General features: G+C 37.9%; 1 protein-coding gene across 3 annotated transcripts; it reads left to right on the top strand.

The window, feature by feature from the left end:
• The first annotated feature begins 530 nt into the window (after nucleotides 1–530).
• Nucleotides 531–22753, top strand: SEC22A (SEC22 homolog A, vesicle trafficking protein). 3 transcript variants are annotated; one of them, XM_072874459.1, is made up of 8 exons: nucleotides 531–615; nucleotides 4183–4414; nucleotides 6616–6819; nucleotides 8757–8920; nucleotides 10172–10366; nucleotides 15183–15301; nucleotides 18048–18113; nucleotides 21752–22753. In XM_072874459.1, exons 3-8 carry the CDS (start codon nucleotides 6638–6640, stop codon nucleotides 21950–21952), a joined length of 927 nt encoding a protein of 308 aa, XP_072730560.1. In that variant the 5' UTR covers nucleotides 531–615; nucleotides 4183–4414; nucleotides 6616–6637; the 3' UTR covers nucleotides 21953–22753. The 3 variants fall into 3 exon arrangements, with proteins under 3 accessions (XP_072730560.1, XP_072730561.1, XP_072730562.1); XM_072874460.1 differs by having other exon boundaries at nucleotides 543–611; XM_072874461.1 differs by having other exon boundaries at nucleotides 571–606.
• Nucleotides 22754–23121: the final 368 nt, after the last annotated feature.

Genomic DNA, 23121 nt, shown 5'->3' with positions numbered 1-23121 from the left:
CCGTTTGACCAATGGCCACAAACCCAACCCAAAACCCCCCAGCAACCCCGCACGCCAGCCGACGTCCCCGGCTGTGGGGACAAAGCGCAAAGAGGCGTTGGCGGCTAACTGGGCGGCCCTGTTCCGAGCGGCGGGCGAAGGCCAGCACGAAGCGACGCCACCATAAAGGAACAGGACCCACCGCGGGCTGGGGGAGGCACCCCCACCTCCTCAGGGCGCCCGCGCCTGAGGAAACGGCGCCTCAGCCGCAGCACCGGGGCCGCCCCACAGCCTCGGAGGCCCCGCTGGCTGCGCCCAGGAGCCCCGAGGGAGCGGTACCAGCGCGGCCGCCCCGGCGCGGAGCCCCCTCAGAGCAGAGCAGGCCCAGCCCGGCCCCGGCGCGGAGCCCGCTCAGAGCAGGCCCGGCCTAGCCCCGCCGTGTCGCCATGGCGACGCCCCAGCCCCGCCCCGCGCCGCCCGCGGAGCAATGGCGCGTCCGCGTCCGCGTCACGTGAGGGGCGCTCCCCCGCGGCGGGGGGGCGCGGGGCAGACGTGGACAATACCCACAATGCCTGGCGGGAGGCGGCCGCCGTGGCCGCGCGCCGGTGCCGCCGCCGCTCCGCTCCGGTGAGGCAGGTAGCGCGAGCCCCTCCCCGCGGTGCCGTTGCTAGGCGACGCGGCCTGCCCGCGCCGGGGGCCTGCCCGCCGCCGGGGCTGCCGGCGTGAGGGAGGGCGAGGGACGGGACGGGACGGGACGGTGCTGGAAGGTGCTGCAAGGTGCTGCCGCGGGGCCCTGCGTCTGCCCGGTCTCCCCGGGCCGGGGTCTCGATTGCCGTCTGCCTTCCCTTTTCGGCGCCAGGCCCGGGGCGGGGGGCTGCCGGGGCACCGCAGGGCTCCCGGTGTGGGCGCGGGACTGGCCCTGCGAAGCGAAGCGACCTGTGACCGGTTTCTCCGCTTTCCGGGCCGCCGCCCCGCCGGGGGCTGCCGTGCACCAGAGGGTGGCAGCCCGGCCGCTGGAGCCACAGGGCCGGCTGCGTTTGCTCATCAGCCGGGATGAGAGAGGGCTGCCGGCGCGTCCCCCGGCGCCGGCTGCTCCAGCTTTGTCACTCGAGCTTTGCTCCGGGCAGCGAGCGCGGGGTGCAGCGGGCAGGTCAGGTGCGGAGGCCGTCGGTGGCAGCTCAGGCCTCTTCGTAAATGTCGTACGTGGCAGGAGCCTGTTGTAGCGGGGATCTGTCACTCTCCTGGCTGGCTGCGTAGGCACCAACGTTTTTGTGTAACGTTTTGTATTCTAAAGCAGTGCAAACCCGTTTAAGTCGGTAACCACATTACCTCTTCCTGCTCTGTCCGCCGTTGCAAATGCTGCAAATGATCGTGTCGAAGCTGCCACATCAGTAGGTGGCAGATGAAAGGGTCAAGTTCCCGAACTTTGGGATGCAGCTTCTTCCCTTCCCATAGATTTCCAGAATCTTGATTCTGTTTCCGAGGTCTCTTTTTCCTCTGCTTTATGAGAAGGATTATATGGGCTGGTGGTTTAGGATTATTTCCATGTCTGATCATACCTGATGATGTCAAAGTGGCTTTATTTATTGTGTCCTTCAGTGGTGCTTTAGTTTGTACTACGGATTTCTGTAGAGCGGAAAAATTAAGACTCCTGCCTGCATAATGCAGCTGTCACAACCCTCAAAAGTGGGGACAATAAGTTGTCAAACACTATTATGTACCCTTAAGTAAGCACAGAAACTGTATCTTCATTCTGCGCCAAGCAGGTGTGCAGCTTGCACCCACTTCCCAATTTTATATTTTATGGAAGGTTATCATGAGAAGCAGACATACTGGCAAGAAATGCCTTGGTCACGTTGGTGCTGAAGGCTAGCAGGGGCAGGAGAGTAGGCTTGCTGTTACCCTAGATCTACTTAGAATCCTTCAATTTTTCTGAAGCTAGACTGTTTTTAAAAAATGGAAGTATCCTGAGCAAACCGTATTCACCGGTCACTTTCAAACACTTACTTGTAAAAAAAGTTATGAGAAGATGTCAGATAGGTATAAAACAATTACTGTCAGATTACAAGTTGGAAGACCAGTTCGTCACAAAAGGCTGGAACCTATACTGCTTTCTAGGACTTTTCTAGATGCTGCCTCAGGATCAAGTACCATCATAACACAAAAATGAACGAGATGATAATTGAATCTGTCTTAAAAAAAAAAGTACAGTAGAACAGGCTCTGGTTTCCATCATCTGAGATTTCCTGCTCATGGGAGGAAATGAAACTGAAGCCACATGTGATAATTCCTATTTGTGAAAGCAGTGGAGGTTGACGTGTATGATATTTGGACAGCTTTAAGGAGGGTGGAGTAACAGAGGAATCACCATTTCAGTTGACTCTTATCTGCCTGTGGCCAGCTTTCTCCATATTCCTCCTTTCCATGAGTTCTCCCAGCCCTCATTTGCAGGGAGGGCTGTGTAGTGTCAGTGTAAGGGGAAATCAGTGAAGATGGGCCAGAAGTACAGGCACACAGGGAAACATAAGAATAGCGCAAGCATAGAGTGATGCTTCCATGGTGTACTCTCCCTCTTGGTCATTGTTTGAGGGTCAGAATCTCCCAGAGCAAAGGGTTAGTGTTTTAGTTTTAATAACTCTTGTAGTTTTTCTGTGAACTTTTCCAGTTGCCTCTTGAATTCACATAACATTTTAGCATTAACAACATTCTGTGACAAGCAGTTCCACTGGCTAACTGCATGTTTTGTGAAGAACCATCTATGGTACCATGAACCTAACACCTGCTCGTTGCATTTGGTACTCCTCATTCCTGTCATAGGATGAGATAGCGAACCCAATCCCTGTTCATTTCTTTGCGCCTGTAATGGATTTATAGACCATTTGTAGTGGAAGTGTAGTCTTGTCATCTTCAGCTGTTTGATGGATGTAGAATTTTTGGAGGAAAACCTATGAAATTTGTAATGGTATGGTGAATTACGTTGTGCAGTTTTGAATAGATGTTTAAAAAAGACATTTAAAGATAGTTCTGAAAACACTACCATATCTTTAATGTTCTTTCTTCAATCTCTACCTATATAAATCTATATCAAATTTACCACTTGGCTCCTTCCGCAGAGCCATATTGTTTTGGGAGCTGAGTAAAGTAGCTCTTTCATTTTGAAGATTTATTAAACTTTTTTTCTATATTAATACATTTTCAAGTAAGGCTGAATGTTCTGTTACAGTATGTGTATTACACATCTCTTTACATATGTGTGATCTTGCAACCAAAGTGATTTTATTTTATTAGCTTCATTTTTTAGATAGCTTTCTGATTCCGCTGTTAGGAAGCTGAGGAAAAAGTACATATTTTCACTGGGTTGGTTTTTAAGATGATGGTAACAAAACATGGCTGACTGGTGATCTTAAGACTGTTCATCTAACCACGATTTTTACCTTGTGTGATTTCATAGTACATTAAGGTTTTAATGGAGGCTTATCTTCTGTTAGAGAGCCTGATTTCTCTAAATATAAGTAGGAATCTTGAAGAAAGTAACTGGTTTTGTTCTAGATTTATGCAAATATTTATTTACATATAGAATAAAAATGGAAGAATATCTTTATAAAGGAAGTCTTATAGTATATAAGTATATGTATAAGTATATATAAGTGTATATATATAAAAGTATATATAAAGAAAGTCTTTATCCTTTGTTTTGTCTGTTGTCCATGCATACATGCTGTTGTTAGTGATATTTATGTTCTTTGTCCTTAGCTGTAGGAGTAAAGCAACTATTGTTAGATTGAATATTGAAAATCTTAATGCTTTGGAAATACAGCTGTGGTTGTGTTGTATTATGTTCCTGAAGTGTTCAGGTTTCTGATCAGAGGAGATTATAGATTAATTAAACTTAGTGTATGAGGTGAATGATGGGATTCAGAGTCAAAGGTTGCATTACCCTGAGTTACTCATGTACTGTGCAGATGGATAACGTAGTTTCCCATTTTAAATAGCTGAAGTGATGGGACTTCCTCAACTTCACTTAAAGAACATTTTAATATTTCTGTTATTCTAGTTTTCTTTTTACTTGAGTACCTCTTGAGTAATCTCCCTGGGATGTGTTCAGGCCTTTCCAACAAGCATGCCCTCACAAAGAGAGCTGCAGAATATTGTTAGCCAGTAAATACATTTATTAACTTTTTCTGTTTGTTCTTATCTCATCAGATAGCTCAACATGAACTTTAACAGTCAAGATCATTTAAAAAGTGAACAGAACAGTATTTTTCCTTCTGAGAGGTGGCTACAGGATTCTGAGTTTCTCCTGCAGTGCTGTCCTATTCACTACCTTTTCCTAAAACAGGACATGGAGCTATGTTCCTTTCTTCACGTTAGGTGCTAACGAAGTTATTTGCTTCATCAGAGGAAATGCAGATCCATGAAATTACATTTTGTGCAAGTAAGTTAATGAGGGGAATTTTAAACTTTGCTATCACATCATTGTTCTTATGTTTATATTGATATAGCTCCGGGAAGTCCCTTTCAGGATTGAGTTCCAACTGGTAGAGGTGGTTATTATCGGAGAACCATTACAATTTAAAGCTCCTCTGCAATTCTGTCATGCTCTTGAGCTGCTGGCGTGGTTATATGGTTAGCAGCATAGTTAAGAAAATGGGTGCCTTGTGCATTCCATGTGAATTGTCCTGCTGGGACCACGTGCATGAACTCAGAGATAGGTAAAAGTTTCTATAACTGCAGGTTTAATTTCTAGAACGCTTCACTCCAGCAAGCTAACCTAGAGAAAGTCCTAAAATTGTTTTGTTTTCTGGTTTTGTGTCCAGCTGATCAAAGCATGTTGTACAATAGGGAATTCTGTAGTGAAGTGCTGAAATAACAAGCGTACCTGATAAAAACCCAGAGGTATTCAGCAGACTACAGGCAACAGTGGCTTCTGCTGCTGTTACGACTTTGATGAAAGTCTGAAATGCTATACAAGTAAAATACAAGGGTATTAATTTGGAATTTGTTTAGCTAATGTGATGCATCTCAAAGCGGGTTGAAGTTTGACTGCTGATGAAGCTGAATTTCTTAAATTGAAAATTACAACACATTTTCATTATTATATGCCCCTCACTCTTTGAGGAGTAAATACCCTTGAAAAACCTGAATATTGATTATTATTCAATAAGTATCCTGAAGTATATATAACCTTTGGGTAGTGGAAAATAGGGGAGGTGAGAATTCAGGAACAAAATACCTATTTCCTCTCTTTTATGAAGAAGCAGTGCTATTTTAGGAAAATTTGGATTCCTAACTTTTCATAATACAGTCCCTCAGTTGCTAAGGCTTGTAAAGCACCCTTAATGTCATAGTTTGAAAGGTGCTGTAAACATGTCAGTATTGCACACGAAAGCATATTTCAACTGTATTCAGAAATCTGTTTTCTTTTGCAGTTTGTGACTGTATGGAACTTGAGTAGCATCATCTGAGGGAGGCAAAAATTATTTTTTTCATAATCTCTTAAGTGATAGGTGTAGTATATGGTAGGAGTCTGCAGAGTAGTGTTAAAGAGTTGAGGAAGTGTTTGCTTTTGGCTTCATATAAATTCTAGCAGCTCGCCCACTTGTAAGAGGACAAATTTGTGTACTGATACTTAGCAGATAAGTAATCCTTCTTTTAATGCTTGTCTTGCTGAACTTTTGAATGTTTTGGTTTAACGTAAGATTTGAGGAACTTGAAGGTTTTAAAAATGTGTCTTCAGTCTTGAAAGACTGTCTGCAGGCTATGTGTTTATACTGTTAAATGCCTGCTATAAATTTTCTCCTTCTGATCGAGAAATGTTTAAATACACAACTTTTTTAAGTGACTGTATTCCACAAAGCTTTAATTATTATGCTTTGAAAATTAAATACTGGAAAAGCATGCAGGCTTTGCAAGCACCATTTCAACCTCCTCAGTATTTGTGTGATAATGATAGATACATTTTGGAAATTTAAAGAAAATGGAGACCCACATAAGAAAAAAGACATTTCATGTTTAAGAAATTCCGTTGTGAGCTGGGAGAGCTGGATTACATTCCTTTCTGTCCTGATCCTTGATTTCCTATTTGATAGTACGTAAGTTGTGTAAGTCTCTGTTTGTCAGGGTACTTAAGCATGAACTCAGTAACACAGCTTCATGAAAGCACGTTAATATTATTGCTTGATCAAGACCTGGATCACTTTTCCATCTGGCCTGTCTTTGCAGTACACGTTTTTCCTCCCCAGCTATTGTTCTTGTTTGTTTAGACGATCATTGTTGTCTCACTAAACAAGACGACTCACAGCTTGAAGGGTGCCAGTGGTTCAGTAGTACTAAGGTTAAGTAATAGTATTTCAGTCTCCACAGGTATCTCTAGGTGAGGATTTATGGCAGTTCATATAAAAATATTTGAAAATGTGACATTGATGTCAGATGTGCTGCAGCTTTGTGGTGTGTGTAGACTAATAGGGACCTATTCAGTTAGGACTCTAATCTGAGTTATAGTTGAAAATCCTCCTTGTGCCCCATTTTAAGCCTGAGCCCAGCATACAGCTTGGGAAGTTTGATTAATCACAGTTGACTCTATTGTTTTTGCTTTTACCTTAATTCTGATTCCTCCTGATTTGTGTTTTGTTGTAGGTTGTCGTTAACTCTGTTGGCAATGTCTATGATTTTATCTGCCTCTGTGGTCCGTGTGAGGGATGGACTCCCACTGTCTGCATCTACTGATTATGACCAGAGCACAGGAATGCAAGAATGTAGAAAATATTTTAAAATGCTCTCAAAGAAACTTTCTCAGCTTCCTGACAGATGTACTCTGAAAACTGGGCAGTATAATATAAAGTAAGACTTCTCTTTTATATATTTGCGATGTCCTGGGTTGTGTCTGTCTGTAAGTTAAAAAGTTAACAGTTCACATTAGAAATGATTAATCAAACTAAGATTGATTAAATCTTGGCAGTATTTATGTATCGGAAATTTAAAATTGAGAAATTGTAGAAAGATTTGAAATCTATTTAAACTTTGGTGGAAGTTCTAGTTTGAAATAGACAGTATTTTTATAAATATTGAAGTCCTTGACCTACTAGAAATATTTCTTTAAATTTCAAGGTTGTTTCATACATAAAAATGACCAGACTTGTTCTTTGTCATGCTAGTTCAACTAGTATTCATTTGTTTTCTCTTTTTAGTCTACACAAATTTTAAAAAGTACCCAAATACTTGCATAACCCAGTATTTCTGAAAACTTGTGGTTAGGATGTTATGGAGTTAGGCCCTTTTATTGTACTTCCAGGATTTCTGTTGACTTCAGAGAAAACATGCCCTAAAACCTAAGCATAACTCAATAATTATTTCATATGGCACACAGGGAGTGGGACGGGTGGGAATGATTTTTCTAGTGTGAAGGCAGTGTGTAGTAAAGTCTTGAACGGTTGAATGGAGCCTACCTATCCTACTGCTCCATCCAGCACTTTCACAACAATGCTTTTTGTTTTCTCTTCATGCTTTTGTGTTTTGACTTTTTTTTTTAATAACTATTCCTAAATTTTTTGAGATAGTCAATTTGATAGTGTACCTGCATGACAACACTGATTAAGTAATAATTCAAAGATGCTCTTTTTTCCTGTTTGCAGCGTGAAACTTGGACTATTGTGAAATAATTCTTTGAATCTATTGTTTACTCAGAGTTTTGCTTTATATGTGACCTTTCTCCTTAGCATTGGTAACTAGGTGCACCTGTGTGTAGTTGGTAATTCAGATGCACTTTAGCTGAGCTAAATTCTGATTCTAATTTAGGTATGCTAGTTTAAATGAGATGGGTAATTTCATCATAACCCCTAGTAAACATGTAGAAGTTACAGTGGTGTAAAGTATACCACCTGAATGATCCTAGAAAGTGCTCAGCCTTTTCCGTCTCCCACTGGTATATGTGAGTTTCCACCATTTCTCAGGATTAGGCCCAGCATGGACTAAATTTTTCCAGTCGATATTTTTTTTAAAACCTCAGCTATAGTTGGCTTGTAAACTGATCAGCTTAAAAGAAACTTTCAAGAATGAGACATAAGGCTTAGTCAGGACGTTTTTTATTACTTTTGTCTTTGATTACTTTTAATGGTGTAAGTTATCCATCAAGATTGTGAAAAAATTTGAATGTGTCATGAGAACGTGAACTCTATTTAATGAATTGCCTAAATGCAATAGGGTTAGGTATATTGAAAACTGTCCCTTTCTAATTCCGTATTTGCCATCTCTGGTCATCCTTGCAACTATCTTTGGAGAATAATGAATCCCATATTCTATGGAGCAGTTTTATTTCCTCACATATTTTAGAAGAACCAACTGCCCTACCCCCCAATCTGAAGATAAGTTTTTTGCATTTTTGGGATGCATCAGATCACATATTTTGCATTTGAGATGAAAGAAAAGCTATTACAGGACAAACCTGCTCTATTTCTGTATCCCTAAAGCTTTATGATATTTTCTGTTCCATTTATGTGAGTGTGTACATATGTATACACACACACACATATATACACATACACATATATGTATAACACAGCTTCTCATATGATTGTACAATGTGGTGTTAAAGTAAAACATTGCCTAGAAGTAAATTGTTTTTCTTCTCAAATAATGTTGGACTTTTCAGTAAACATTAATTCCTTTGCTACCCCAGAGCAGTTTTTACTTTCAGATTATAGAATATGAGATCAGACTAGCGAAGCAGCGAATTACCTGGATTTAAATTTGAAATGTTGAATTTGTTGTCTCAATTACAGCTTTATAAGTTCTCTGGGAGTAAGCTATATGATGTTGTGCACTGAAAGTTATCCCAGTGTCCTGGCTTTCTGCTTCCTGGATGAGCTTCAGAAAGAGTTCATCACTACCTACAATATGATGAAGACAAATACTGCTGTCAGACCATACTGTTTTATAGAGTTTGGTAAGCATCTGACTTTTTTTTTCCTTGATTCTCGCACTAAGACAAATGAGTATTTAAATAGATGTGCAACTTAATGCACACAAACCAAAAATGTCCAAGGCAGTTTATAGCTGTATTTCAGGTGGATTTAGAATCTGATTTAACTCCCCTTAGCGTCAATAAAGAAATACTTCTGTGGGCATTGAACTAGGCTACTAGAGTTTTATCCAAACCTGTTTATAATCTTTCTGTTCATTCCAGTAGGTTTTGGTTTAAGCCCTGTGTGACCAAATCTGGAGTTCATCTGCTCCTAGTGAATAGTACTAGGAGTTGTTTGACTTCACACCTGTGAAATACTTAACCTGTAAAGGCATTGAGCTTCATAAATTTCTCAAGTAAAAGATTGCAATTTCATGTTTGCTCTTAGCTGTGCTGTAATTTTTGTTCAGTACATGAAAGGGAGAGATATTTATTTGTCTTATGATATAGTGAAGCATTTAATCTTCTGTCATGCAAGCTCCAAATACAACTAATCTCATATATACCAGATAACAGCTGTTACAGATTCCATTAATATCTGACGCTTTAATACTATATGTTAGGCAGTTATTTTAAATATTCTTATAAAACGCATTAGAGCAAAAAGAACTGCAGTTTTAGAAATATGGGGGAAGATATTCCAGTTGGTTAATTCCTGTCTATAATTCAGTCAGGCAAATTTTAACAATTTCTGTATAATGTTTTCCTTATGAAGATTTCTATGAATGCTTTTTTTTTCCAACACCTTCTTTGTTCTACTACTTGTTAAGTTAGAATGTAGGTCTATTACAGTCTTTATAATATGGTATTAATTTTCTCTGCCTGAATATAGTGCAAGCACTTTTCATACTCAACTAAGTTTATACTTCAATGCAGGAGTTAATTTTTTCATAAGGATATTTACTAAACTAAAGGGAAAACTAGAGTAAGTGCGGTAAATCCATTGTATTAGTAATGAGTTCAGTCTCATGCAGTGAAAAGTCATTAGTTTATTCACAGTTATTAAGTAATTAGATTTCTAGAGCTTAAATTTTTTTTACTGCAGAATTAAATAGCCCATGATATAATAATCACAAAACAGAGATAGTATTAAAAAATCAAAGATAAATACAAGCATTTCAAACAATATATTTCAATTTGTGAAGTATGTAGTACATAAAGCTGCATGGTCTTGGATTATTTAATTAACAAAAGTCCATAAGGATATAAGTTTTTATTTTAAATTTTACACAGATAATTTCATTCAGAGGACCAAACAGAGATACAACAACACACGTTCTTTGTCAACAAAGATGAATCTTGCTGACATGCAGACAGAAATCAAACTGAGACCACCTTATCAAATTTCTGTGTCAGAACTTGGTTCAGCTAATGGGTTTGCACATTTATCTGTGACGGAATATAAGGGTACTGGTAAGATATCTGCAGGTGAGTTTCAGACTTCTGTTTTTGTATCCTTAAATGAGTCAGATGCAGGGTAGTAGAATTAATCTTTGATATTTTTTTCTTTAAAAAAAGCTTTTTCACCATGATGTTCTTAAAGCATAAAGCTGCCGTGGCCTTACGTGGTTTTGGCTTAGATGTCTGTTTTGTCCTTTGCTCAAAGTGTATATCTTCTAAGGCACTCAGAGAGGTAAATGGATCTACTCAATCGACTTATTGAAGGAAAAAAAAAAATCTGCATGAAAATAAGCAAATGAAGATGAGCACTTAACAAGATGATCTTCTTTCTTTTTCTGACCTTTTAAGATTTATGAAAATTTTTATTATTTCTGCCCAGTTAGACCCAATGATGACATAAGCTAAGAGCATAGTGTCAGGAGTTAGAGCAGCTGGAGGGAGAAGCATCACTTTAGGAAGCCTCTGTGACAGTGAAAATCCAAATTGCTGTGCTGGCTAAAAGATGTACTCTCTTAAATAAGTGCCTTGTGTACGAAGTTAATAATAGCAATTTTGTATATACTTACCACGTTCATTTAAGTAGTCATTAATTTTTTAAAACTTTATTTCACGTAGGAGGTAAATATGGAATTGTGTGGTTGAACGGGGTTAAAGGTTTGTGCTATTAAGTGAATGCTCAGAATCAGTTTAAGGCCCACCTTTAGATGTTTCCCAGCAGGACAGAAAACTTAAAACTCACCAAGTCCTTGCACTAATATGTGGACTCCACATGTGAAACTGACATAATCTGATCTCAGTCTTCCAAGTTGAGTGAAGCAAAGTCATAAATAGAATAAAAGGAAGTGTTGATTTTAATTAGTTAATATCTCCCCCTTTTCTCCCAAAAGTACCTCTGTCTATAAGGCTAGTTGTCCTGGGTAGACATACACCGATGCCGTTCACTTTACAGTGTCGGTGAAAATTGCAATCATAAATCTAAACACTTCCTACAGAGTTCTGTAATATGAGAGATCAGCTTAATTTTGTGCAGTTTATATATATATATATATATATATATATATATATATATATATATATATATAAAAAAAAAATAGGATCTCTTTGCCAGTGTATTATCCTAATTACTTTACTTACTCATAAGGTTTCCTCTAGAAGATTGAAAGCTACTTTCTACAGAAGATGAAAAACAAACAAAATTGCTAGGGTGCCCTATTTGTACTGCTGGGGCCACGATCCTGAGAATTCTAGTGCTATGGGACAGTGTAGAAATAGCTTACGATCTCTGTATTTGCAATTTAACAGTATTAGAGATAGGTTCTGGAAAATTAATATGGGAAAAGTGTGAAGATGTTTAAATTGTTTAGAAGAGTGGAATCTTTTAAGCAGCGCTGTACATACCTTTAATCATCTACTACTTATATGTGTGGGCTGTTTTTAAAGGTATGTAATGCTGTAATACCATTCTTTTGCCACTTTTGATGCTTACATCGTTATTATCTCTTAGTGTTCTAGTGTAGTCCTGGCTTGTGGAAAAGGTTATGGTGGCAGAAGTGGCAACTGGTTAATTCTGAAAATTGTCTAGATTCAAACTTCCTGCAATTGGAAAATGAAGAAACAATAAGCATGAGAGAAGTCAGCTGGCCTGTGTCAACATTGGCTGTATTTTTAAAGTTGTCCATGTAGTGGGAGATGAGGTTTTTATCACTTTTCTGAGTAAAAGTGTTGGAAGAGCATATGGGCCTAAATTAAAATGCGTAAGGACTATTTCCCTTTTTACTATAAAGTAAAATTAAACAATAATTGGCAGATGATCTTCCATTTTTTTTTCCACCTACCTCTCCACAACTTGTCTTACAGAACCAGTTCTGTTGTCCTCTTTTCTTTCCATGTCAACTTTCTTCTGTTTTTTTCTCCTCTTTCAGTTGCTTTTAACTTTCTTCTTCTCTGAATTCCATAGATCTCTCTCTTCAGTTATCCGCTTCCTTCCTTGAATTGCTATAGAAACTCACCATCAAAGGGCTGTATGTTATGAGAAGTTTGCACTTTGCTCCTTCTTCAGCTCTTCAAATTTTAGATGCTATTGAATAACAGTGTCTTTTTTAGCAAGTCTGCTGATAGTTTTGTAATTCTTTACTTTCATCGCTCCTCTCCACCCTTGAACTTTCTCTGGATGTTGGCTACCCACTCAGTTGGCTAGACTTCAAAGATTCTCCTTTGCTCTAAGGACAAATTCTCACAAAAAGATGTGGTTTGCCTAGTGTAATTTCCTGAATATGCTGTCCTGTTAAAAAATATGACTTGCTATAAGTGAATTAAGTATGTTAAATCAAGTTGGATAGTGCGCAGAGGTAGGAAGTTGGGCAGATACAAATCTTGTTTTGTTACACAGAATAGCAGAATTTGATGCATTAGTTTTGGCTATGCTGATGAAGCATTGTCTGTTACTTGCTTATACTTGTAACTGGATATCTATCCAAGGTCTAGTGTCTAGGCCTCTTTGTTAAAGTAATTGAAAATTACTTTATTATTATTTAAGGTCTAGTGTCTAGGCCTCTATTGTTAAAGTAATTGAAAATAGCAGCCCTTTTCCTATAGTGAAAGTTGTGCTGTGTAGTGAAGAATAGGGGTAATTATTAATGTGTGAAGCAGAAAGCGTGCAGATTATGGATAGAATTTTGCTTCAAAGCTGAATGTAGGTGTTGGCAGGCATTAGAAATAGGGTGACAGCATGCTGATGTGTGATGTTGTAGGTATTTATTTGGTTAGGATAAATTTACTGTTTTCTGAGCTATTTTTCAACAAAGGAACAGTTCTCAAATCAAAGTTACTTTTTGCCTGATGGTGTAATTGATTTATTTTTTTTGGTTACTTTTTATTTTTAAATAAGTGTCCTTACAAGTAGTACAGTTTCTCACGTCATGCCAATTTCCTAATTTTTTATTTAAATTTCAACATTTTAATTCAGAATTTGTGTGTTATTTGATCCTTGGCTTGTGTTAGAGAGTTTTTGATATGGCAATTGTAATCTCTCTAAGATTTATGGATGTACTGACTCAAGGTCAGCTGTCTTTTACCCTGCCTTCTCTGACACTCCTTCATTCTTCTGGTTTTGCCTTTTTTTTTTTTTTTGTATTTAAATTACTCTTGTTGCTTTGATTGTAACACCAAAATTTATTGAGCCCTGGAGAGCTTAATGACATCAGCAGCAGTATGCAACGTCCTTTAAAGTTTTTGGGTTTGTTTTCATCTTTTAATAAGAGAGAAAAGTTACTATTTTATGATTCTTCATAGCCTGTCTTGATTTAGCTGACAAGACTCTTTACTTTTCCTCTCATGGTTCTCCAAGAGGTGTTTTAAATACTGTTTTAACACATGATGTTTTAAAGTTACCCTGATACATGGGGAAAATGAGATTGTGGAGAGCTGTGCATGGAGAGCAGTGAACTGATTTTATCCACCAGTTAATGAAATGCAATGACTTTTGGCTAAAAACAGGCACATGCACCTTCAGCTTTTTGACACTCTCTAGATGAGATGGTTTAAAAAAACGAAACAAAACAACCAGTTAGGAGTCACTGAAAAAGAATGGTTTGGTATGCAAATACCATATGTAACCTGAACTGAGTGATTGCTGGTAGTGTTCCTCTAATACGCACTATGGTTAGAAAAGCAATAAGCTCTGAAAGTTAAACATGGGTTATGCTTTTGTTTAAAAAAAATGCTGATTACACTATTAAATTCAGCACAAATGAGTTAACTGAACTAATTTTGTGTTTTATTTTTAAGTCATCACGCACTCATCATTAGACAGCCCTGTCTGCTTATCAATGTGAAATAGCTTTTGTCATTTTTTCTTTAGGTTCTGTAACTTCATAAACTGTTTTGGAAAGCCTTTTTCCTGGATCTGTGCAATGCAAACAACCAGGATTGACACCCCTCTCTCTATTAATGTTACAGTTCATTAACTTCATTGTTCACATCTTTACACTTTGTTGATTTGAACAGAATGATTTAAGTGTGGCTCAGTAGTCCTATTGTTTTCCCAGTGCTGCCTAGACTGTTAAGAGTTTTGCATTGTTTTTTCATATTTGCTTTCTGTTATTAATTATGGAAAGGGACAATAATGAGGAACATACACAACTGTTATGTACTTGTGACCCTAGCTAAGCCTGAAAGAGTGGGTGTGCATGGAAAGAAAGTGTGTTTTAATTTTAATGTGTTTTGTAAGAGACTTCTAAGCACTCTCTGGAAGGTCTGTATAAGGTTGTAATATAGCTACTAGCTTAGTTTCAGAGCTGTCTTTTCATTTGTGTCTTTGGTAGCATTCACTAGCTGTATTTTTTAAGGTAGGGGACTGTAATAGCTTTGCCTCATAGTGTTCCATTCAGCAAACAAGCTAAATCAGTTTCAATAGCTCTGCTAATGCATTACTGTTTAAAAAAAAATGGAGGTTATGAGAGGAGCTCTTAAGTACGTGACTTACTAGCTGGCTACTAATTGTGGACAAATTTCACTAGCAAATGCATCATTTGCCATCGATTTCCTGGCATATTTGAGCAGCTTTTAGTACCACACTGAATAAACTGAATGTATTGAGTTAAAGACTAAATATAATAAGACAATTATATATGTGACTTGAAGGAAAGTATACTTTTTGTTAAACCTTGTGTTGAAATATTTAAAACGTTTCTTCTTCTTTTTAGAAAAAAAGATTGACATTTTGTGGTTTGCTTCAGTGATCTCTTGAGCTGGAAGCCACTGAAAAATGAGATTACTATTTTACTGAATTTCTAAAGACGTTGCTTTGACCTTTGATATCTTTTTTTGATCTTCTGCTTTGCAGCTCCTCATCAGCGCCTGGAACCTGTGACTCTGCCAGGGATTGTCTCATTTGTGCTTAGTCTGTTATGTGGGGCTTTGAATTTAATTCGTGGCTTTCATGCCATAGAAAGTCTTCTCCAGGTATTGTACATGTTTATGAATTTAAGAGTTATGCATCATAGCAATCATATCTCCACCTTAGAAGCTGCTTGCTATATGAACTAAGTCTTGCCAGTTTTATTTTCAGAAATACTGTTTGTGAGGTCAGACCTCTGTTTGTGAAACCGATATTGTTTGTGATCTGTGCATCCTTCTTGAGTGATGCATCATTCATTGAGGCTGTGAGTTTCAAAAGCAGTAGAAGGTGGGTGGCCAACTCCTTCCCTAGCTACCTTGGTAGCAGTGAGTATGTGAACATAATGTTCTGTTTTCTAAATTTATGCCAGGATATGAGATGTTTAATTTTAATAGATGTTATTTAAAAACACTTGAGAGAAATGATGAACAGCTTTGAAAATCTGGCCAATTTTTTGAGAAGGTCCACAGAGCAGGGATCTTTAAACAGGTTTTGTAAAACTGTTTTTGGAAACCTTTTTTAGTTTTTGTTTGTTTGGTTTTAATAAACCTTCTTAAGTAGGATGCTTATTTCTTTTTGTGTGCTGAAAGGATCTATGTAAGGGAAACTGTCAAGTGATTTCTTCTAAACCCCTCCCCCCAAACAACAACACACCCCTCACCAAAGAACCTCCTCAACAGACATTTATTTGTTTATGTGAACTCTGTGCTCTGACCCTCCCTATGGCCTTTCAGTTTCTTTCTATTCCATTTCTTGTGCTAGTTGTATTCTCATTGCTCCAATGAAAATGATAGTGGTTAATGATTTCAAGCAATTCAAGTGAATATGCTGGTAGTGCTTGCGAGCATGGACAGAAAGTTCATGTGTGTTACCACAAAAAAAAGTACTTAATGTTAAATGGCTCTACTGTTGTGGTGATGGAGGTAGAAACTAAAAACCCCATGGAAGTTTTCTGAAAGAAAATGGGAATCCTCTTGCTTGGCTAATAGATAAATCTTTGTATTCAAACATATATCTGGACTTAATAACTGCAATGCTTTTGATACCTATTGGATTTTTTAGGGAAGTAAGGTAAAGAAGATGACCTGTATTCCAGTTGCATTACATAATTATTGATATATGTAAAGATTTAATAAAGCAGTAATGTTTGAGGTCTCAGCATTTCCTGAAGACTAATGAATAGATGAACAGGATTAATGAAAGTGTTCCATGTTAGGTCCTTCTTTTGAGTTGTTTTTGGTTTGTTTTTTTAAAGAAAAACCAAAAAAGAAATAGTGAACATACATCTCTACTTTATCCCTAATTAGATTTTTCTGTGTTAAGCACAATTCTCTGTTTATAAATAGGAATTAATTTAAAGTACGCTGTAGTACAAATAGTACTGAACAGATTTCTACCACTTAGTGTAACGTTTCTAGAACTTGTTTTGTTACCTTTCCGCAGCTGATTTTTTAAAAAGGAACACCAATGTTAGATTAACCTATTTAAGTGATGATAGGCCAGCCAATTAATTTTATTCTATATGTTATAGTGTCTGGAGGTAATAGATGGCAGTACAGATGGAAGATATTTTTTCATTTCTGACAAATGAGGCACACTAAAAATCCATTAAAATTTCTCTTAATTTACTTCATTATGGAAAAATCCGCAAGGTTTAGGGAGAAATAATCCAAAACGTGATTAATGGATCTTCTGAGAAGTCATTCAAAAGCTTCTCTCTGAATTAGTGTTTCCTTTATAGTCGGTGTTGTTATTTGGTTGTTAGCAAAACTGTGTTACAATCTGTAGCTATACTCCAGCAAATATGCAGTGGCACTGAGGTAAAGATTTACATACGGTTTAGGAGTGTACTGCATTGTGTAGGTAAGTTTTATGTGCATACATACAAACCTTTCCCTAGTCAACACCGTAGATGCAAATGCCTCACACTGAACATACTCTGAGCAGAAACAAGTTGTAGTTCCGAATGGACCACCTTCTTCTCAAAATGAAATTTGCATTCAAGGAAGAACATTTGCATGAGTACCCATTGTTTTCATGGGAAAGTTTTTGATTGTCGCAGTTGTTTGTTGGAAATGCAGTTAGAATAATCACTGAGCATGCAAATTTATTCTGCTCAGCTCTATAGAAACTGTAACAACCCGTTTGAATAAGTTAGAAGGAATTTTTTGGTTTCTTTTTTTTTTTAGACACATAGTGGAAAGATCTATCACTTCAAGTAAGTTTTTCCACCTTTTCCTTCAAGAAAACTTAATTTTCCCATAATCTCTCTCTGATAAATTCACATGCTTTTGTTCGTCCTCACTGCTGTGAGCACCGAGCTGCCTGCGTTATTCTCTGTAGGATTTTACCACACCCTAGTGGCCACTTTGTGTGGTTTCCTTTTATCTCGATTCCATTTTGTGAAGCTGGAGGAAGGCACAATTCTACAAAGTTGATATTAAAAGTAGTTACCAGTGTTTAGACTTGAATTTTCAAAGGCAGCTGGAGAAGGTAAGTATCCAGTGTTAGAGCTGGACTTCCTTTAAGGCTCTTGAAAATCTCAGCGTTAGTTGTCTGTTGTGAATAAACATTTTGGTTGGATTCCAGATCGCGGTGGTTTTTTTCCAGACTTATAAGTAAGCAATGATTAGTGCTAACTCTTTTGGTTTAGCGTAGTATAGGAATTATTATAAATCTCTGTGTGAGACTGTTTTAACATACAATACTATAACATACATACAATAACATACAATACAGTATTTCATACTGTAAATATCTGGTATTTCACTGGAACATTGTAAAACATGGCTTTTTGTTTTATTTTCACAGAACGAAGGTGAAGATTTCAGCTATGTTATTGCATTTTTTCTTGGAACAGCAGCCTGTTTGTACCAGGTGTGTTCTGCTGCTTGCATAATTCACTAAAGTTTAGAAACATTACCCAGTCATGCATAAATGTCACCATGTTTTCTTAAATGTCACAGGTACTTGAATAGGATGATTATAAAAATAATTTCTGCTCTGTTTAATTTCATTAATCATAAACTATTATACAGTAGATTGATACAAAGAGCTTCTGTTTGCTGGCATTTTTCTGCAGTTAGTTGATTAAGAGATTTGGTGTACTTTTCTGTCTGGAGCTTACAATTTGTCTCTGAAGTCACAAGCAGTGGAGGTTATATCATTTCCTTAAAGCAGTAGTTTCATGGTTCAAGTAAACTTAACTGTCTGAACAAATGCCTTACTGCTTCTTTCCTTTGGGAAGATTTGAAGCAAATACAGTAATACCTAGGCACTACAGCCCAGAATTTTCCTCACTTCATACATTATTGTGCATCTCCTTCCTTTTCAAAGCTTTCAGCCACTTTCCACTATGTTTGCCTTCTCCTGTCCGATATTTCACATTGCATTTCATGTCTGTAGGTTTTCCATTTCTGCATCTGAATTTGACTCTCCTATATAATTGTAGCAAGGTATTCTGGTGCCCATTGGCATCTGTCATTCAGTGACACTGCTGTTACGTTTAGCTATGAGTATAATGTCTGTCATGCTCAGTTGCTGTTATTATAATTCTTTTTACTTTTAATCTCTTGCACTTGTGGAGCATGCAGTTTCTACTTGTTTCCGTGTGCCAATGTTTAGTACAGTGTCAGACCATAAAATAAAACGTCTCAGGATTTTCCTTTTATATCAGCCTTTCTATCAGTCAGCCTTTTGTCCAGGTTACCTGTAATCTCCATTCTCTATAACTTATCTCTAGCAAAATGTTACAGTGCAACTTGTGTTCTTCACCACTTGTTGACTTTTCATCAGCTTCTGCCTTAAGTAATTCTTCATATTGGTGTTAATTTTCCATGCCAACAATCTGTTCCATATCAGATAAGGTACAGCTCCTCCATTCTTTTTTTGTGTGAAAAATATACATTCTTCCCTCCTCTCCCAAATTAGAAACCTTATTCTTTATAAAGTATTCATGTCTGGGCATTGAGACATAAGGATATATGTCTTTCCCCCACTGTCTGACTTGAATAGAGCTGTTTTAAAGAAAGAACCCATGCAGCTTGGAATGTAGGCTTTTTCTTAATATTCAAAATATATCTGTTGAGGCTCTTGTTCTGCACCCTCTGGTGTCATTACTACAATATGTAATTGGTCAGTTTTCAGAACTAAGAGGGCTGTCAGTTCTCTGGCATGTTCTGATGCTCTTTTGCCACACTTAGGAGTTCAGGAGATTAATTCCGTATGCTGCATGACAGCACATTTCATTGTCATTCGCCCACAAGGTGTCCATAATGCTGTATTGTCTTGTTCTGTTAATAACAACGTAGCAGTGTGTTTCTCTTTCTAGTTTCCAAGAAAATGTTTGTAACCTAGGTGTGCAGGCAAAAACCGGGACTTATATGGAACATGTTTTAGGCTCGCTGACGTGTCTAGTGTTCCTCCATCATTTCTAGTCTCTTCTGAAGAAGAAAATGTACAAAAGTAACAACTGTCTCAGTTGTTACTCAGTTTGTACCTGAACTGCAAAGTGTCAGGACCTGAGCCTTCAGTCATTTGTTAACATTTGTTAAAAAAAAAATTAAAAAAAAAAAAAAATCTTTTCTGAAGTAGCAGAGGAGCCTTCTACATAAAAGCATGCTCAGTAATTGCCATGCTAGCACTTTGCTTTAATAGAAGGAAAAAAAACCCTCAGGAATTTCGTAGCAGCACTTGTTATAGTAAGGTGTTAAAACCACAGTGTTTTGGCCTTTTGACTGATGCTCTGTTCTGTAAGTGGCAAATCTCCTAGCATCTCAAACCTAGACTAATGGAAAGATAAGCCTCAGAATTCATTTAAAACAGATCTTCAGTAAAATTCACAGTCATTCAACATCATGTTGCAGTAACATTTTTAAACTTCTATAGTATTTTTGTTTTTTAAACCCTTCATATTTATTAATCATTTTGATGAAGCATATCTTGACTCTTATTTTAATCTTGGAAGCAGTTACACTTCTTCATATGTTGTCAGTGGAGGCAGGTGACGACAGATAAGAAATTATCTGAATAAGAAATTATCTGAAATTATCTGAATAAGAAATTATCTGAATTCTTATTGCTGAGATACTAGTACCAACTAATTGCTCTTAGATATGATTTGTAAAACTGTCAGCACAAGTAGGTTGCATTTGCTCTGCTCAAAATGGCCAAGCAGGTTTAGAGGAATTCCATCTGGATTCTGAAACATGCGGATTAGTTATCTCTAGTTTTACTTTGTTTTGGAGGAAGGACATACAAATCTTGCTGATACTGTCAGTACTCACATCTCTGAAGATCTTTAGATATCCAGAAATTACAAGTAGTTTTGTTAATCTCAGCCACGCTTACAGCGGAAAGGCATGCTTTATAAGAAAGTTTCGAACAGAGTATAAAGTAACCTCAATAAATTGCATTGTTTGGTTGCAAATGTAGAATGCTTTAGCCCTTTTTGGAGGAATGTGAAAAATGAAAAAAAATTAAGTAGAGTTCCTCTGACTGATAAAAGATGGCAAATGCCCAACAGAACAGAAATGACACTTAGATAATCTGATGATGGATGCTGTTAAAAAATTTCTGTCAGCATGGTTATATATCCACTGGGAACAGATTTGGAATACGAAGTAAGCCCAAGCGATGTTGTTATCTACCTTGAAGCATAGCAAAAACATTCTTCAGCAGACAGGAATGGCTAGAATCCAGAGGGGGGGCAAACAATTTTTTTTGTAGAAGTCAAGGAAGTAGTTTGAACAATAGCAGAAGTAAAACTAATGTATCCGTAAAAGCTATGGCCTTTTAGAGATGAAAACTGAGGTGAGAGACTTGAACAGATTTCCAGTTGCAGGAGGAAGATGGCAGAGTAGGGAACTGGGGATAGTCCTGACATTCTGTGTTACACCACAGCGTGCAGAAACTGATCCTTGAAACATGGGAGAATTACAGTAGAGTTGTTGTGTATTTCTCTCCAAATGTGATCCGTCTTGCACCAGCTGAAGAAGGGCAGTGGGTATTTGTGGCCCTCTCCGCCTCCACCAGTTAATCCTCTGCATTAACCCTAGCAGGACACTGGCTTGGTATCTGGGGGATTGCCTTGTGCTGAGTATTCCCCGCTGCAGGGCCCTGGTATTTTTCCCTGTCCTTCCCATTGCTTTGCCTGAAGAAGACTTAACGCTAGCTCTTGTTCCTTCTCCATCGCTCGGGTGCAACAGAGTGTATTTTGACCAGAGATTGTCAGGACCATCCACTTTCCTTTGTCATGGGCCACTTGTTATTGCAGTTTGTAATCAATTATTATGAGAATTGTTCTCAAAAAGGGTTTAATGGAAGAAAAATGCAACCTTGCATTGATGTCAGGTACTTTTCACCCTTCCATAACTGCTAAACTAACACTGTTCTTACATGTTTGATTTAGACTTTTACTTGTTTTGGGTTTGTAATTTCTCAATAACCAGATAGTGTTTCTTCAGTGGAAGTTATTTTCCATGTAGTAATCTGATTTCTTTTTTATTTCCTGACAGTGTTACCTGTTTGTATACTACACAGGCTGGAGGAATGCCAAATCCTTCCTGACTTTTGGGTTAATTTGCCTGTGTAACATGTATCTGTATGAACTGCGCAACCTGTGGCAGCTCTTCTTTCATGTGACTGTGGGAGCATTTTCTACCTTACAAATTCGACTGCGACAGCCACAGGGAAAGTCCCCTGATTACAATGTCTGACAAGTCCTGGAACGTTTAGAGGCAGTTTTGTTCCAACAGTTATTCGCTCTCAGGAATGTAAAGCTGTTCTCCAAAAGAAGAAGCTGTCTGGATGGGGCTTTTTTCTTTTTTTCCTTTTTTTTTTTTTTTTTTTTTTTAAAAATAAAGTAATGTAAGATGCCTGTGGACATTTTTCTCTTGATGGTTAAACTTTTTTTTTTTTTTTTAAAGAACACAAAAGAATGCGGGACTAGAGGAGGAAAATGGGTCATATCCATGCAGTGAAATGTATGTAGGGACATCAAGTTTGAGGAATTTGACTGGTGGCATAAAAAAAGCTTAATTGGAAAGTATGTTAATGGAAGGAATGTATAGAGTATGTGTTCTGCATATCATGCAAGCTCTTCACTTCCAAAATCAGTTTTGCCTTTGTGAGGCAGTAGGGGATAGGCTAAATAAATAATAATAATGCTATTGCATATTAGCAAGCTAGATTTGGAATATGTAAGATACTAAATTTTGGAATGTTTTGTTTCACATTGACATATATGTGAATGTTTTCTTAATTAAAATGTAACCTGGAAACTCTGTTTCTGGGGATCAGCTTTATGGCACCTGTGGCCCTCTATCTAGTGCTATAAATACTTGAACGTTTTTTCATTTATGATTTCCTTTTAATTATCCTTTGAAAGTGATCTATGTGGACAGGGTTTCTTTTTAGTAATTATTCAAAAAGTTCTGCCATGTAACCCAGGATTTTTGCACGCTTCCTGTGTTTGAACTCTGGAAAGGTTGAAAGGAAATAGATTGGTGAGTAAATGGAGTGACTTGTACTTGTTGCACTCTTGTTCTTCTTTTTATATACTTTTAGAAAGAGATGAAGAATTAGCTCAGACCTGAGATAAACAACTGGTGACAGGAAAATAATGAATCAGTCTGATTAGCTTAAATGAGCAAAGACCAGGGATTTTGTTTATTCTTCTGACTTTATGGGTTGGTTGTTTTTGTGCTGGGATAGAACCTTCTTGATCTAGACTTGTGTTTGAGAGAACTGTCGTATACTCCTGAAGTTGGTGAATCAACTAGCAAACCTCAAACGCTTAGAATAGCAACCATATACTACTACCATCAGTTACACTGAGTTTTTTTACAATTATACGATAGTTATTTGTGATGTTTCATAATGTACA

Source organism: Ciconia boyciana, chromosome 10 (assembly GCF_034638445.1).
Source record: "Ciconia boyciana chromosome 10, ASM3463844v1, whole genome shotgun sequence".
In the NCBI taxonomy this organism is placed as follows: Eukaryota; Metazoa; Chordata; class Aves; order Ciconiiformes; family Ciconiidae; genus Ciconia; species Ciconia boyciana.
Note: the sequence above shows the minus strand (reverse complement) of the source record. Positions and strands in the feature narration are given on the sequence as shown.